Source organism: Sparus aurata, chromosome 9 (assembly GCF_900880675.1).
Source record: "Sparus aurata chromosome 9, fSpaAur1.1, whole genome shotgun sequence".
Lineage (NCBI taxonomy): Eukaryota > Metazoa > Chordata > Actinopteri > Spariformes > Sparidae > Sparus > Sparus aurata.
The window spans coordinates 27,679,087-27,695,108 of NC_044195.1; the positions used below are offsets into that span (position 1 = coordinate 27,679,087).

General features: G+C 40.4%; 1 protein-coding gene across 2 annotated transcripts in view; it reads right to left on the bottom strand.

The window, feature by feature from the left end:
* Positions 1 to 16,022, bottom strand: part of ptpn4a (protein tyrosine phosphatase non-receptor type 4a) — a 77,365-nt gene that overhangs the window by 33,573 nt on the left and 27,770 nt on the right. For both annotated transcript variants that reach the window (XM_030428024.1, XM_030428023.1), the window contains exons 2-7: positions 15,388 to 15,542; positions 4,774 to 4,881; positions 4,475 to 4,517; positions 3,655 to 3,733; positions 1,529 to 1,573; positions 1,164 to 1,216 (exon numbers count right to left, since the gene is read on the bottom strand). In XM_030428024.1, coding sequence (XP_030283884.1) covers positions 1,164 to 1,216; positions 1,529 to 1,573; positions 3,655 to 3,733; positions 4,475 to 4,517; positions 4,774 to 4,881; positions 15,388 to 15,525 — 466 coding nt within the window. In that variant the 5' untranslated portion in view covers positions 15,526 to 15,542. The remainder of the gene's footprint in view (positions 1 to 1,163; positions 1,217 to 1,528; positions 1,574 to 3,654; positions 3,734 to 4,474; positions 4,518 to 4,773; positions 4,882 to 15,387; positions 15,543 to 16,022) is intronic.

A 16,022-nucleotide genomic window follows, 5' to 3' on the forward strand; every position in this document is an offset into this window, starting at 1 on the left:
CTAAACAGAGATAAAAGAAAGAAACAGACAGAAGGCAAAACAGGCTGCGTGGAAACAATGAGCGGCAAATAAAAGAGAAAGAGCGAGTGAGACAGACAGACAGAGCAGTGTGTCAGGAGTCATTATTCTGATGACAGAGGGGCCCAGTCAGCGTTTAACCCAAACACTAAATCACAACAGTAGACGAGGCTGAACGTCCACTGGCACTGAATGGTCTGAAGAGATGTTTTTTTTTAAAACCAGTGGGTTTGGAGAAATGTAGGCCATGAGATGCTGGAATAGTGTTGTAAGCACGGACCAACAAAACTGTATCATGTCACGCAATCCAATTCAACAGCTCTGCTTTAATCGCTACTTTTACAGAGCTTGTATTTTTGAAGGGTTTTGTTGTCAGAAAGGTTAGAATTCAACTTTTTGTTTGTAATTACGGTAACAGCGGGTAGAGATTACAGTATACTGAAAGGTGTTGCTAATATTCTGCCCCTCTCATGTATGTGAACGCGGTGGCCAAAATACCAGAAACACCTGTCAATATAATGTAAAACTACAACCTCAGTAATACATAAAAAAGTGAATGAATAGATCAAAATTAAATCAAAATTTAAGATTATAATCCATTTAAATGCAGAAGAAGAGAAGAGCAATAAGACCTAAAAACAAGGTGGATGTAAGAAAACATGCCAACAGACTGCTCATCAGGTCTCAGGTGTTGAAATTTTATAGATCATATTGATTTAAAAATGTTATTAGTTATGTGTAAAGTACAGAAATACTGTAGATTATTACCTAATTCTATCCGGCTAAATCTATCTTTTTCAAAGTTTATTTTTGTCCCTCATTCAATAAATAGCGATGAAATAAAGGATGATGCATAATCTCTATTATAATTTGCCACTTTGCCATTTTCGACCAATAACAAGGATGACTGACTGTAAACAACCAAACCACAATCACACTAAATATTTACATCGCTGCAAATAATATCAAATATCACCACACAGCTTAAATGAATCATAATGGCTTCAGAGCACCAGCTATAAAAGCACTGGAGCGACCACAGTCATTACGTTTAACAGTGTGTGCAGCTAAAGAGAGGCCTAATGAATTGCCTTTCCATCGTTATGTAGAGTGGATGTATCCAGGGAGCTTTAGGAGCTACTTACATTGAACAGCATAGGACGCCAGCAGTGCGGCTGTGTTGTGTGGACAGGGCAATCTGGAACACACACACACACACACACACACACACACACACACACAACAAACAGACAGAGATAATAAGCCTCGGATCAATACGAAAATCTCTCTCAGCGATACAGAAAAAAAGAGCTCCTTTTTATTTGAGAAGAAGCAGAAACACAGACAAAAACAATCATGAGCCTGCTGAGTGTGATTGTACATCTTTCCACATCAGCTCGTGTGGATGTGTATGTATATAAATGCATTTTTAGCTCCACAACAACAAATTCAATTAGCTATTTATAAGGCAGAAATGTCCACTCCTGTTCATACAGATAGAATTACTCACCTTCCAGTCAATATATCCTGCTTGATCTGAAGAAAATATTGGTAGCTGAGGGGAGACAACACACTGCATTAGGATCAGAGACCGGTGAAGCGTTAAATCTGTTTACAATGAATGTAAGTTGGTGTAAAGACAAGCAGCCAACAGATGCCTGCTGGTCACATTATAATGACATTATAATGGTGACACTGCTGATGTATAAAATCAATAGAGACCATTTAGAAGTTTAAAAGCTAATTTGCCAAATGAGACATAATGCAGGTTTTTTAGAAAGGGATATTCTTGTGTACACACAACACACAGCATTTCTGCTGCCAAGAGTGTCTCTGTCAAAACAAAACAAAGCTGCTGCTCAGCTGATCAGAGCCAGCCAGCTCTAGAGGAGAGAATCAGGTGCAGAGCCAGACCTCCTGGAGGAATAAACATCCGGATCTACTTCAGATTCTGCACTGATCTGGAGAAATAACTTTTTAACTTTTGGGATAAAAAGTCAATTCATCTTCACTCCTGTTTATCAACATTACTGCCGCAGTGCCCTGCAGCGCTGAACTCTATTGTCAGGCAATTATGTTCTCAAAATATGTAATTTTGACAGCTGGGGTCGATAAGCCAATATAACAATAGATGGTCAAACACAATTGTTTGGGATTGAAGGATGGGTTGGCCGCCTTTCCAAAGCATCAGTTTTTGAAGATTTGGGATTTTGAGACTCAAAAATCAACTTTCTTACACATGAAAAAAGGTCAAAAATAGGGAGTGTAAAAATCTGGCCCCTCTAAAAGTGTAGTTCAACAGGCCTGATACATTATATAAACTGATATAAGTCTTTATAAAAAAGGAGGAATAATTCAAATTAAATTCAAGGAGACTAAAATACTCCAGCGTTATTTAAAGGAGCTTTTCCTCATCCAAGTTCTTGTTATCAGTACTTTTAACCCGGTGTTGCTGTTTACTACGCCACCAACATCACAAGCACAGTTCAAAGCTCATCGAGCATCAGGAGCGTGTTGACTTGATTCGTGACTTGAATTTACAGTACACCAGATCAGCGTGTTAGATCCAAGGCTCATTATTCCCTGTAGCAAGCCGTATACAAAGTGTTGATAAGGCTCAGGGAGCGAGGCCGTGGCTGAGAGGCTGAAATAAACACCAGGCAGAAAAAGGCGATACGGCGCTGTGACGCCTCCTCGGCATGTTGTTTATGTGTTGCGGGCCTTATGTTTGCAGAACTCTGGGCTGGAGTCCACATTACGGCCTTGATGCAAAACACAATGGTGTTTTATTTTCTGTAATGAGGCCGGTTCATGCAGAAAATTAAGCTCCCGTCGAGGGAATCTTGCCATCGAACCACTTTTTTTTAATATCATTACCAAATTAATTTAAGATCCATAGAAAGGAAACGCATTTACTTTTCAAATCTATATATTTTTTTACAGTATGTCCATTGTTACACAACGAGCTCTGGGAAATAAGGTGCGCCCTTTAAAGCAGTGCCTGGCAGTTACACACTTAATTAATCACAATAAACCTCAATTCATCTTGACTTTTAGTATTAGGCCAATGTTTGTTTAAAGTGCTATCTAGAGATATCACAAACACTGCTTTGCTCAAAGGCAAAAAATGCCAGCCACTGCCCCCTTTCCACAGTATTTTTAGGAAAAGGTGTGCGGTGACAAACATCTCAAGTTACACCGATGTATCATGCTGTTGCTAGCTTACAACTAATGACGTTGAAGGCTTTCTGAGGGGTTGATGTTATGATGTGTTATTGGTTTAAATAAGTTGGTTCAAGCTCACGTGTGTACACATCATATTTTGTTTTGCAGGAAGGAAACGTGATTGGATTTTGATATAAGACTAAAATAATTCATATTTTTTGGGTGATGATCTAACATGTGGTTAGGCGACAGGCAATCAAATGAAACCCCCGTTACCTTGAATAAAATAACCGATTCCACAGGATTTGAAGACTGTTTGAGACATTTGGGAACATTTAAGTAAACAGCTACATAAAATAAAGAACAGAAGTTGTTTTAGTCGAGTCGCTTTCAGACATCTCGATGCAGAAACGTTACATATCGTATCTTTAATATTAAGCAATTCATTGGATGAAACTCAGCCTGTCTTACCGTGTGTATTCTTCCTGAAGTTTACTGGGGTCTGTCACAAAAAATTTGACTCTGAAGCTCAAGTTATGGGGGGACCCTCCTGGAAAAATGAAGATGAACAGTTAGAGAGGGAAAACAAAAAGTGGCAGATCTTACATCTAAATGCATTACTGAGAAAACACCTGCAGCTACTGTGATTAGATCATTATCATATTATTATTTTAAATATTCTCAATTTATTTCAGAATATAGTTATACCGACTGATCTACAGACATTATTGATGTCGTCTCCACACGTATTTATTTATTTCAGCTTTGACAGGATTAAAAACAAGAGGAACAAATGGCTCAAAAGTGTAAAATAGGCGAGCCTACATTCATTCAAACATGTCAGTCTAACTCCATTAACTATGTAAAGCACAAATCCTGTGGTTATTCCTCAATGACTCCATCACTCAGCATAAAAACAGAGTTGAAACACAGTTCAATCATCGCTCGAGGAGCACTGTATTTCTCAACAGGGCTACTTCTTAATTGTTCTTCATGTTACAAATTCTATTACTCATTATCAAAAAAAAAAGAGGCGAGTTGAAGTGAAGTTTAATCATTGCTGAAGGCAGACTCAGAATAATAAATCACACACAGCATGGACTGGAGACTTTTGCTTGAGGTGCAGTGTGGACTTTTTAACCATCGCTGAGGCTGGATTGCAGATTTCTGCTTCAAACTCTGCAAAATTTTGAATTTAAGCTCGACTGTCTTAGTTTTATGACTCTATCCTGATTCCTAAAAAATGACCTGGACTGGTTAGCTGAGGTGGTATGTTGTGGATTTCACCTACTTTTTAACTGTTTCCTGATGGGCTTGTTGGGATCGAGCCAGCGCTGTAAAATATTGATTGAGAGACACTTAGAGACACCATAATGTTTCCACAGGCTGAACACACACAGGCTAAATTATTCACACACACACACACACACACACACACATACACAAATCACACCTGAGAGAAAACACCCAAACACCTACAAACACATCAGCATACTACATATAAAGTAAATGCTCAGTCTAGGTAGTTATTTATAAAAAAGGCATGGTGTATCGCGTTCAGTCACGCACAATCAAAAACGTCGCACTGACCGGCGTATCTAAGGAGTCATCAGCCATATGCAGGCCGAAATAGTCTCTCTCAGTCAGCTCCAGGTGCTTGAAGACAGCATCCAGCAACACCTGGCCATGATCCGACTTCTGCAGAGAGGGACAGAAAACACACAATGACTTAGTGATGAACTTGTGACTCACTTTCCACTGAAAGAAAGACGGAAGGACAAACGAGACGCACTGCTTAGCATAGGGACCTCTGAATCACTACCCTGCTGACTCCTCGTGTGAAAGGTCACAAGGAGAAACAGTGAGAAACAGATTAAAGCGTTTCCTGTGCCAAATTCTCCTCGCACAAAGACACCCCTCGTGTCTCCGTTAAATAATTTAACTGTCACACTGGGGCAGAAAAAATGTCCCCAAGTTTAGATTTGTGTGTGAGGTCCCTGTTGAGCCTTATCTAACATCTATCCAACCACATGGAGAAGAACATGTATGAGAGATGAAGCTGATGCGTTCCTGTAAGCCGATTGTTGTACTGTGTATCTGTTTCTCTATATGGTTTTGCTCGGTGCCCGTGTAACAGCATCTGACATCTTTCCTGCAGTGGAGCAATATAGTTATAGTTCGTCCAAAAGAGAGCTGTTAACCATGACCGTGCCATTAAAATCAAGATAAATAGCGCATTCTTGTGTCGTCTGAATATTCAAGTCCACAACTGGGAAACTTCGCCTGAACTCCCCCCCTCATGTTGGAACAGAGGCATAAAAAGTCTAAAATGTATTGTTAATCTTTCTTTAAATAACCGTAAACTGATCAATGTCCGTCATGGGGTCAGAAAAGCAGAACACACAGGACAATCAGGAGAGAGAACTGACGAAGTTCAACACTAAAACCACTGTCTGTCTGGTGGTCAAGTTTGCGAAATAGATTGATGTGGAAAGCGGAACATTTAGAGAATGAGGGGGAGATTACAGGAAAAAAATGCGGTGCTTTAAAATAGTCAACCAACTCAATCTACTGTCAAGTTCTGCTTTCAGAAGATGTCTTTGATGGGAACAGGCTTTGTGCAGTTTTGTGCGAAGAAGTAGCAAAAGGAATGTCTGCAAGCTTGTCTATGGTTTTACTACTACTTTTAAATATTTATTTCTATTGACTTTTCCATTGTAGAAAAAGGCCATAAACAAAAAAAAAGAAAAGAAATAATTAAGCAGAAACGCACACAAAAAGGTCTGGAATGCCATCTCTCCACAAAACCAATCATTCTCTGCGATATATTCAGTGGTTCATTCCCTAATCTTGTCACTAATATGTTAACATTGTCCATTTTCCACATTTGGCTTAATACCATCTCTTTGTAATGTCCTTTTTACAAGCTGCCAAAAGACTTTACCCCAAATATCTTACTGGTTGCAAGCAACATTTTTACTCACAAACTTGAGTTTGGAAAGAGCTGAAACCATTAGTCGATCGAAAGAAGATATTCGTCAACTGTTTTGATAAACAATTATTCGTTTCAATCATACTTTAAGAAAAAATGCTAAACCTTTTCTGGTTTAAGCTTCTCAACTGTGAGGATTTGCTGCTTTTCTTCATCATAAATGTTAGTAAATGGAGAGACATTTTGGAGTGTTGGTTGAACAAAACCATTTGGGTTTTACATTTGGGGTAATTCACTTAATACATGATTCATGTTGCATCCTTTCAATGAAACTAGTGTTTAAAATATAAATGTAGTAGTTTAAAAAAAATAAAGGAGACCCACTGATAAAGACAGGAAAGAGGAAGGGAAAAGGTGGATGAGAGGGATGAAAGGCTGGAGAAAAAAAGGGCAAAGGCTGAGGAATGATTTATTTAGCAGATCATTAATATCACATCGTTTCATGAGAGAGTAGGAAGGGCGAGAGGATAAACTGTGGGACCACAAGTGGAGCAGAAATTCACACCTGATCCTGCCGCATCTTCCAGAGAGAGAGAGAGTGTGTGAGTGTGTAACTCCATCAGAGCTCCCATGGGAGAAAAGACACACACACACACGCGCGCGCACACACACACACACACACTCACACTCTTGTCCACCTCTCCCCTTTACCCTGGTGACACACTTTTACAGCCCGGCATGTGTGGGGGGAACGAATGGAACGATAGTTGACAGTTGACATGTTGACACGGCAGCCCTCTAGGATCACCGGCAGTCTTTTAGCGCTCTCCGTGCGTGTGCGTGTGTTTGTGTGTGTGTGTGTGAGCTATCTACTGCTGTCAAAGCCTTGTTAAGTGAGTCAACTCTGATGCAGCTCTCCTTCCCTTCTCGCTCGCTTCCCTACAGCTTTACTATCATGTTTGAGCGGCACAGAAAAGGAATAAAGTATATCGAAATAAAGACGTTTTTTGTCAAACTGACAGACTCTCTCAGGCACTTTCATCTTCTTCACATCTAGACAAAGTTGGCGACTAAAAATCCATCTTAAAAAGAAATGCTCTATCCTATGTTGTGTGAAAAATATGTTAGCCTTTAATACAATTGCTGTTGTTTTCCCCAAGTAAGGCTTTTCATAGATAAGTCTGAGAGACTGTGTGTGTGTGTGTGTGTGTCAATGTGTGTGTCCACTGCCTCCCCTTTGTATGAAGCGGCCTTTCAAGCTGGATGTGGAAGCCCTCTGTGCACTTGTTATACTGTGCTCCCAGGAAACCCATCGCCGCTGTGTGTGTGTGTGTGTATGTTGTATGTGTCTATATATGTGCTTGTGAGTGTGCTGGCCACTCTGGTTCTTTACAAGCATGCGATCACCACGACTGCAGCAGGAAAAAGCGACACATTGTTAAAACTAGGACTATAACAAATAGTTTGAAGCTTCGTCCATAACGTTGACATTCATAAATCAACACTCGAATACTGCTTTCTTCATGTCTATTTTATTTATAATGCACTGTTGTAGATACAAATTAGACTGCACTGACATTATTAGCATTATACTATTTGTAGAATTAGATTCCAACTCATGTGATCCAAACATTTCTAATAACTTCAGAGCATTTTGAAGTCCAGAAGTGAAAATGTATTGAAAGACTTGTTTTAATCTAATAATATATCCTGCTTCGGTCCATATTTGTTGGCGTTTAGGCTTTCAAAAACAGCTTTTCCACTGCTCACCACACACAAGGGAAGGCACACACCTGCATTAATGGGGTGGTCCAACAGCGAGCCAAATGGACTTAAATGGTAAATGGACTTGCATTTCCATAGCGCCTCTCCAGTCTACTGACCACTCAAAGCACTTTACAACACTTGTCACATTCACCCATTCACACGCTGATGGCAGAGGCTGCCATGCAAGGATGGGAGGTATTTAAGGAAATAGGAGGGGAGAAGGTAAGGAGGGTTTGAAGGAAGGAGGGATCAAGGAAAAATCATGAAGGGATACATGCAAAGAAGGGTGAAGGGAGGAAGAAAGATGAAAAACGGAGGGATGAGGCATTAATGGGGTGGTCCAACAGCAAGCTAACAAATGGACTTGCATTTCTATAGCGCTTTACAACACTTGTCACATTCACCCATTCACACACTGATGGCAGAGGCTGCCATGCAAGGTGCCAATCTGCCCATCAGGAGTAATGTGGGGTTCAGTATCTTGCTCAAGAGAACTTTGACATGCAGCCAGGGATTCGAACCAGTGACCCTCTGAGTACTGGATGACCCGCTCCACTTCCTAAGCTACATAACAGCACCAGCAATTATATTTATGTAACCACGACAACAGCTCTAAAACTATTAAAATTGAGGAATTTGTTTGGGGGTTTTCGTTGTTTAGGGTGTTAAAAAAAGTTAATTTGATAACCTTAATAGAAGCAAACGTGTCACACATTTTGACAAACTCTTTCTCTGTACTTTTTACAAAACAAACCAAAGCAGCAAATTCAATGCTGTCGAAAACCCGCGGTCTGCATACTCTGGGATAGTAAGAGTCACAAAGCTAGAAAGAGTAACACAACACAAAGAAAGGAAGAAGAAATAGAGAGCGAGAGAGGGAGATGTGGAGAACAACAGACGACTGAGAGAAAGTAAGAGGAAGACAGAGAGTCATAGAGACACAGAGAGAGAGAACGAGAGAGAGCGAGCAGGGAGAAGAGAAAAAAAGAGTGATTGACGATGCGGCTGTGTGAGACAAACGCTCTTTGTGTTGATCTTCATCAGTCGAGCAGCACCACTGACTGAAATGGTGTCTGTGTGCGTGAGAGCGAAGAGAGAAGAGAGAGATGGTGATAGAGCGCAATCAGAGCACAAGAGACCGGCCGAGAGAGACGGAGAGAGTGATGCTCTGCTAAGTTTTTCACCCTGAGGGTTTATCTAAAGTGTTTAAGGGGAAAAAGACCCACAAGCATCAAAGACACAAGAGGGACGGAGGGCAAATAACAGTGGGTTTTTTTTTATTTCCCTCGTCATTCCTTTTCCGTCCACAGGAAACAGCTGTAAGTTCTGCATGTACGTGTTTGTGTTCAAGAATGATGGAAGTTCAGGAATGTGTGAGGCAGCTTGTCGAGACAGGAAGGGAACTACGTAAAGGAGGAGTCATCCATCCCCGTTTGTTTCACTCTCTCTCTCTGTGTGCGACCAAAACACACACAAAATTCAGCAGAAATGTTCAACTACTTCAACAGGAATCTAACTCACTTTATTCTAGATATCAACCCACATATGACACCATGCTATGAATCCATTTCAAACATTTACAGAGGTTATACTGCACTTATGAGTAAAGAAAACACCCGCTGTGTCACACAGCCATCATACAAAGTGTGATGGAGCTTAATGTTGAGCTGACAATTACTGTTCTCAAAGCTGCTATATGTTAGTGACACTGATCTACACATACATCCCCGCTAGGTCACTGATATCTATAAAATATCTTGATAATCAATTGATTGTTTTAGTTGTTTTTGCAAGCAAGAAATGTTGAACATTTGCCAGTTCCAGCTTAGAAGAACAGCAGCACACCTTTACTTTTTACTGTCAATCATGATGGTAAATAATGAGTCTTTGGGTTTTCCAAACAATGATCTAAAGCCTATGAACAACCCAAATGACAATGAATATCGAGTCACTGAACTATTGTTGTTGTATATGATTTAACACTCATACACAACCAGGTGAACATTTTGAAGGAAACATAGAAAATGTAATATTCATACTCAAAGTATCTGGAAAATACTCACTGTTAAAGAAGTGTTTCACTAATGGTGGTGTCTAAATCAAACTGGACTTGCTTTGCAGTAGAAATATTTATAAAATCGGTGCTTCATGACCATAGAAAACAGATTAAAAGGGGCTGTGGTTTTCCCTTTTGCTCAATTGGTAGAAAACACACAACAACCAGAATGCACTGGGCGACGAAACATTCCAGGTGGTGTCTGACCCCCCGAGAGTTGGGCAACACTGTTTAATACAGCTAAAGATTATACGAAAATGTGTTTCTGAATACATTTGAGGCTACAAATAGGCAACGCAGTAACACAATCTTGATTGCCTCACTCTCTATATGAGTCTTTTTCATTAGGATGGTGCAAGGTAAATTATGTTGGTTCATCCAGTCATAACAATCAAAATGTTTTGACATTATACCGAAGGGTTAGGGTTAGGGTAGAGTGATTCAAAGTGAAAACATTGATCTATATCATCATCTTTAAGATGTGCCTTTTAGTTTTTTATTTCCATGGCACGTGTACGTCGTTTTGGGTCTGTCGGGAGATGCAACGATTTCAATCAAGGTCTGCTAGCCGCTAAGCTAATTCAAACAATGTCAAATGCTTGGCTAAATCCTGGGCCAAATGTTCTCTTTGTTTACCCATGTTTTCTGCAAGTTAGAGGGGTCAGTTTGAAATATACTTAACTTCACTTCATCAGTTATTTAGTTATACTGTTTGTGTGTTAAATGCTGATTAGCTTTCATCTAATATCAATCGCAGGCCCCTGAATTTGATCAAATCAGAATAGTATTGTGGCAGACATGGTAAAAGCAGATATAATGCTGGTGTCCAAAGAATCAATGTAATATCATATCTTGATGAATCTTGTTATTTACACTACCCACATTGTAATGATGCAGAGCTGGTTGAAGAATTGGCAAAGTCTCTCTGTTTTCTCTGATTTCCTCTCGAAGCATGATTAAGATATTTAGGGTTACGTTAAGGCCACTCAAAGCACTCATTTAGGGAAAGCGCATGGATTTCATTTCAAACATATCAATCAGAAGTCTCATTCAACAGTAAATTACAGCTGTTTTGCAGGATTATTTATCCTTTGCCTTTTGCTGCTCTTACTCGCTCATTAAGTGCTACTTGATTACCAATAGCTCTTGCAGACAGCTGAATGTTTATGTGGTGTGTAGTGGTTACTATGGTTAAGCTGCCTGTCACTTCACTCTGAATGAATACTGCTTCTGACCCTGTTTTTGTACTTATAAAGAGGTGGGTCACCAGTGGGCCGGGCTTTTTTAATTTCCTGTCATCTATCAAGCTTTCAAGCTACACCACATTCTGCTTTATACTGGTATAGTTTCAGCCAAAGACTTCCCATCTATAAGATCATCAAGACCAGCCCCCATGTCCCCACCCACTGCCCCCACTACCCGCACCACAAGCACCCCGGTTCCCATGACAATAAGTGGCTGCTTCTGGATTTTCACTCTCGGCTAGAATCAAGGCCAGTCGGCCAGGGAGAGGATCAATAGGAGTATTGTTGCTCTGAGGATGGCTTGTCTTTCCAGGAAGTTACTGCTGCTGCAGGGGTCTGATCAATGACACTGACAGAGAGACTGACAGAGAACGAGTCATTCATTCAGCGAGAGGCTGGGAGGGGGGAGTCTGGAGCAGGAAGCGGAGAGGGTGAGAGGGAGGCAAATGTGCAGGAAGAGATGTAAAGAAAGAGACAGGATTATGGGTAAAATGATACACAAAAGATGTTGATGAAGCAGTTGTCAAGGTCAATAAACATCAATTGCAACTGTATAATAACCGATTGACTAATACATGGTTTCTAAAGCATGTAACTGCTTGCTTCCAGTGTAATAACCATTAGCTAAAGTTTAATCAACTATAAATGTCCTATTTATTAATGATGGTTACTATAAAGTGATACCAACCAACCTCACTCTGCCTCTGATTGGCTGGTACTCATTGAGCCCATTGGTGTGGTTTGCTAGGTTAGGTTAGATAAAATCAGGGAAAGCCAGTCGGGCCAAAATCTAATAAGGGTGGACCATGCCTTCGTTATCCTGGAAGAAAAATGACATTCCAGAAATGAAATCTTGGCCCTGATTCCATATCGCGATATCTGCTGGATACGCCAGAAGTCCTACAACATTGACCGTTGCCCACAGAGGCTTCCGGCCCACACACACACTGACAGCGATAACTGACTCACCTCAATCAAAGCATGTCATTTTCATGCTTCTATGACACACAATAGGTATACGATTTTACAATCTAATCAGCAGTTTCTTGGAAAAAAGCCGTTATTTATAAGTAGGGTATTCCTCTAGTGACCTCAGTTGTGTCACCTCCTACCTACTTGCACTCACGACAGGAAATTATTACACTGACCACAGTATTACGGAACTGGGATGCGTTTTCACAATAGCTGAATTTGGTCATCGCTAATGAAAGATTTCACAGCAGTGTGTCCTCACAGGGCGCAGCACCTCAGTAGCTATCCTCTCTCTCTGTCTCTCTCTGCCTCTCTGTGTTCATTTAGCTCTTTCCAAACGGGTATGACGGTTGCAGGAAAGCAGCTATGGTCACTGGGTCCTCATACGGCGCGTCAGATTTGTCGAATTACGAGCGTTGAGGTGCATTGACACGCCTCATAATGCTTTCTGATGCTCGTCCAGTTGCTGAAAACAAAAGGTGCGCTTCAAAACACAAGTGTCAGATGCTTTCTGTGTGTTTGGCCCGATAGCCAATGGGTTTTCATGGGTTTTCAAATGCAGAAATTCTCCATGGGTGATATGTAAAGAGTAATAAGTATGGTGACTCCCAGCCCACTTTAATCCCTATTAGGATTTATACTAATACTACAATATAATTTTTGAAAGTACACAAACTGACTGTTTAATTTCTGTTTATGTTCACTAGAAGGGCAATAATGACTCAGTGGCTTTGATGATTCCTCCTCTGTTCAAATATGGAAATCTCCGATATCTGATGTTGTGATTTTCGAGAAGTTGAGGAACCATATCGTGGGAGAAATCATCTTTTTGTGAGAAAGAGGAAGAAAACACTGAAGCTCGTTGGAATTAAGATCAGTTCGGCCTGGCAATGAGTGCTGTGATGACTAAGTGAATGCTTCGCATGGTTTCCTGGACCTACTATCTGGGGTTTCCTGAGATTTAAGTTCATCAATTTCCAATGAATGAAAGATGAATTATTTCATTGTATATCTGACGTCACCGTAGAAAGAATGGAACAAAAGAGTGTCAGTAAGTGAAAGACAAACCAGCTACAAGCTAGTTTGTAAACAAAAAAACAAAATCAGACAAGTTTTTCTCTCCTCCACAATGACAGATGTTTTTATCGTCAGCGCTCTGAACAGCATCCTTATTGTCTGTATTTTTGTAGATATAGTATAAGCATGCATAGACATGTTGTCACGCTCACATGCATGGGCTGCACTCAAAGACGCAGACACACACACACTTCAGCACAGGCAGGATGTGATTTGTCAGAGGGGATGTTATTAGTGGAATTGTATTTTCTGAATCACAAAGGGAATTTCCCTCCTCATGCTGCCATAACTCTGATCAAACACTTGGTGACACAGAGAGACATGAAGACAGACACAAAAAAGAGAGAGAGGGGGAAAAGGAAGTGTGTTGTCACATAATGTGACAGACGACTGTAATGTCAGTCACAAGGCAGCTTGTCACACACACACACACACACACATTTTCTCCCCCTCAAGGTGTGACTGCGTGTGACTGCGTGTGACTGCTTGTAAAATAAGATAAAGACTGACAGATCAAACACTGAACTCAAACCTCTGGGCTGGTAAGAGAGAACATAGAAGTCAGTGAGAGGAAATGTATTTTAACCTTTCAGCTTCATCAGAATCTAACACATGTGGGATGTTTTTTGAACGTCTGCAGACATGTAGAGACACACAGAGGCCTTTCCCCCACCAACTCTCAAGTTAATTTGAGGTGGGCTTGAGGGGAAATTTACAGTAATGGGAGAAGTGGAGGGAGGAGGAGGAGGCACAATACTAGCTTTTCTATTTTGGGGATTTGTTCGGGTTAATATATGATTATTTGGGGGCTCGCTGGTTTGCTCCTCTCTACATGCCTTAAAGTAACATCCATATGTTGTTCAGTTTTAACCAATTAACCAACGATGATAACATTAAGCTGATAAGTGTGTAAGGATAAGTGCTATTACAGGATATATTCTATCCAAACAACCCCCCTTATAAGGCAGATACTAGAGCCCAACTGATATATTAGTTGTTCAATATTATGGGGCGATATTGGCCAATCACAAATATATAGTACAAGTGTGTACGTTGTCAAATAAACACAGATATGAAAACTTTTTACAGAGACTATAATGCAGAAGAAGATGCTTGTGAAACTATCTTATTTCAATTTAAGTTCATTATTTTTGTACACTGATTTTAGACAATACATTTTATTGTTACCTGTAAAATATCCTGCCTCTGTTAACTCTGTCTCAAGTGTTTGATGACAAATATCATACCTGTATCTGCATCCGTCCCAAACCTTGAGAGTCGGTCATGTTCTAGCAAATATTTGCATATGGGGTAAAATAAAAAAAAAACTGTCCACTGACAAAGTGACAAGTGAATGTTTCATACTTCACCACCACTTTGTAGATTGCCTTCATTTTATTGGCTGGCGGATGAAGCAAAAACAGCCGCTTGCAAAGTTTCGGTACTGTTTGGAGATGAATGGATAGAAGAGAGTGTCCATATAAAAGCTAGCTGTGAGCTTTCTGCATATATTTGCTTAAATTTTGGGAAACGGACACCATTAAAAGTATGCCAGATAGCAGCTAGCAGTTGCTATTTGTATTACACCAATGAATATTGATTCCAGAATGCTATCAAGCAACACTAACAGTAAATTGATTGTGATTAATTTTTTATCGTTAATTATGTTGGTGAGAAAAATCTAAAATCATCAAATTAGCAAATAGCAGTTCTTATATTTAATGTACCCATTGGTGTATGGATAACTATCACTGGATTACTTTGATACTGAAGAAAACTTCAAACTCGATGATTCTCAGGCAAGTTATGGAGTTATAAGGAATATCTCTATTCCAAGAGTGATTCATGATGGACATCAGGTATAGTGTCGGTCACACTGAATCTAAAAATATGTGCTATGAGACGTTGTGTTCAGAGTTATAACTCCCTCTGCTCAACCTCTTCGACTCTCCCGTGCCCCCCTTAGGAGGCCCTCCAAACAGTTTGAAAACCTCTGCTGTTCTGTTTTGAAAAATATTATGATGTGTAATTTCACAACTGTGGAAGGCACAACAAGAAGATCAAAGTTCTATAGACATCAAAGCTTTTATCTTTTCTACTTCGGTTTATTAAAACTTAAAGAAAGACTCTCATTGAGCAGGAAGAGTGGTACTTACGCTGACTTTGAACGCCTGGACGGTGTTGTCCAGCAGCAGTACGTTGCACACAACCTGTGTGTGCTGCCTGTCTCGCTCCAGCTCCGTCGCCCGGACATTGTAGGATCTGCCAGCAGGCAAGCGGAAGCGCGCGCTCATCACGCTCCTACCAGGGTCTAAAACGAGAAGCCAACACACAGCAGAGAGGAGAAAATGATTAGTGAGAGAAACAGGAGGCGAAGCATCAAACAGAGCGGGACGGAAAAAGAAACGGCATCATTATCTCCATGCTCAGTTTACACATACTATATATGACTTTTCAGGTGTCTTCAAGTAAGAAATCACAAAGAAAACAATAAGCCAATGTACAGCAATACATGATGTACTTAGTGAGGCAGCCACACAGTGAGGCAAGCCTGTACAAGCAGGGTGAAGCGGCAAAGAGTGAATGCTTCATAAGAAAAGAATGTCAATGAGAAGGCAAGCTGCACGTTCCCCACCAGGAGAGTGGAAACTATACAGCAGGCCAGCACCGAAACACTCACGAGCTACTGTAAAATGGAATAAAATGAGAAAACAACCAGGAGTCCTTTTCAGATATTTTTAATTTGATAGTTTCTTCACCAACATGCCTCACTCAATTGTCCTGCCACCAT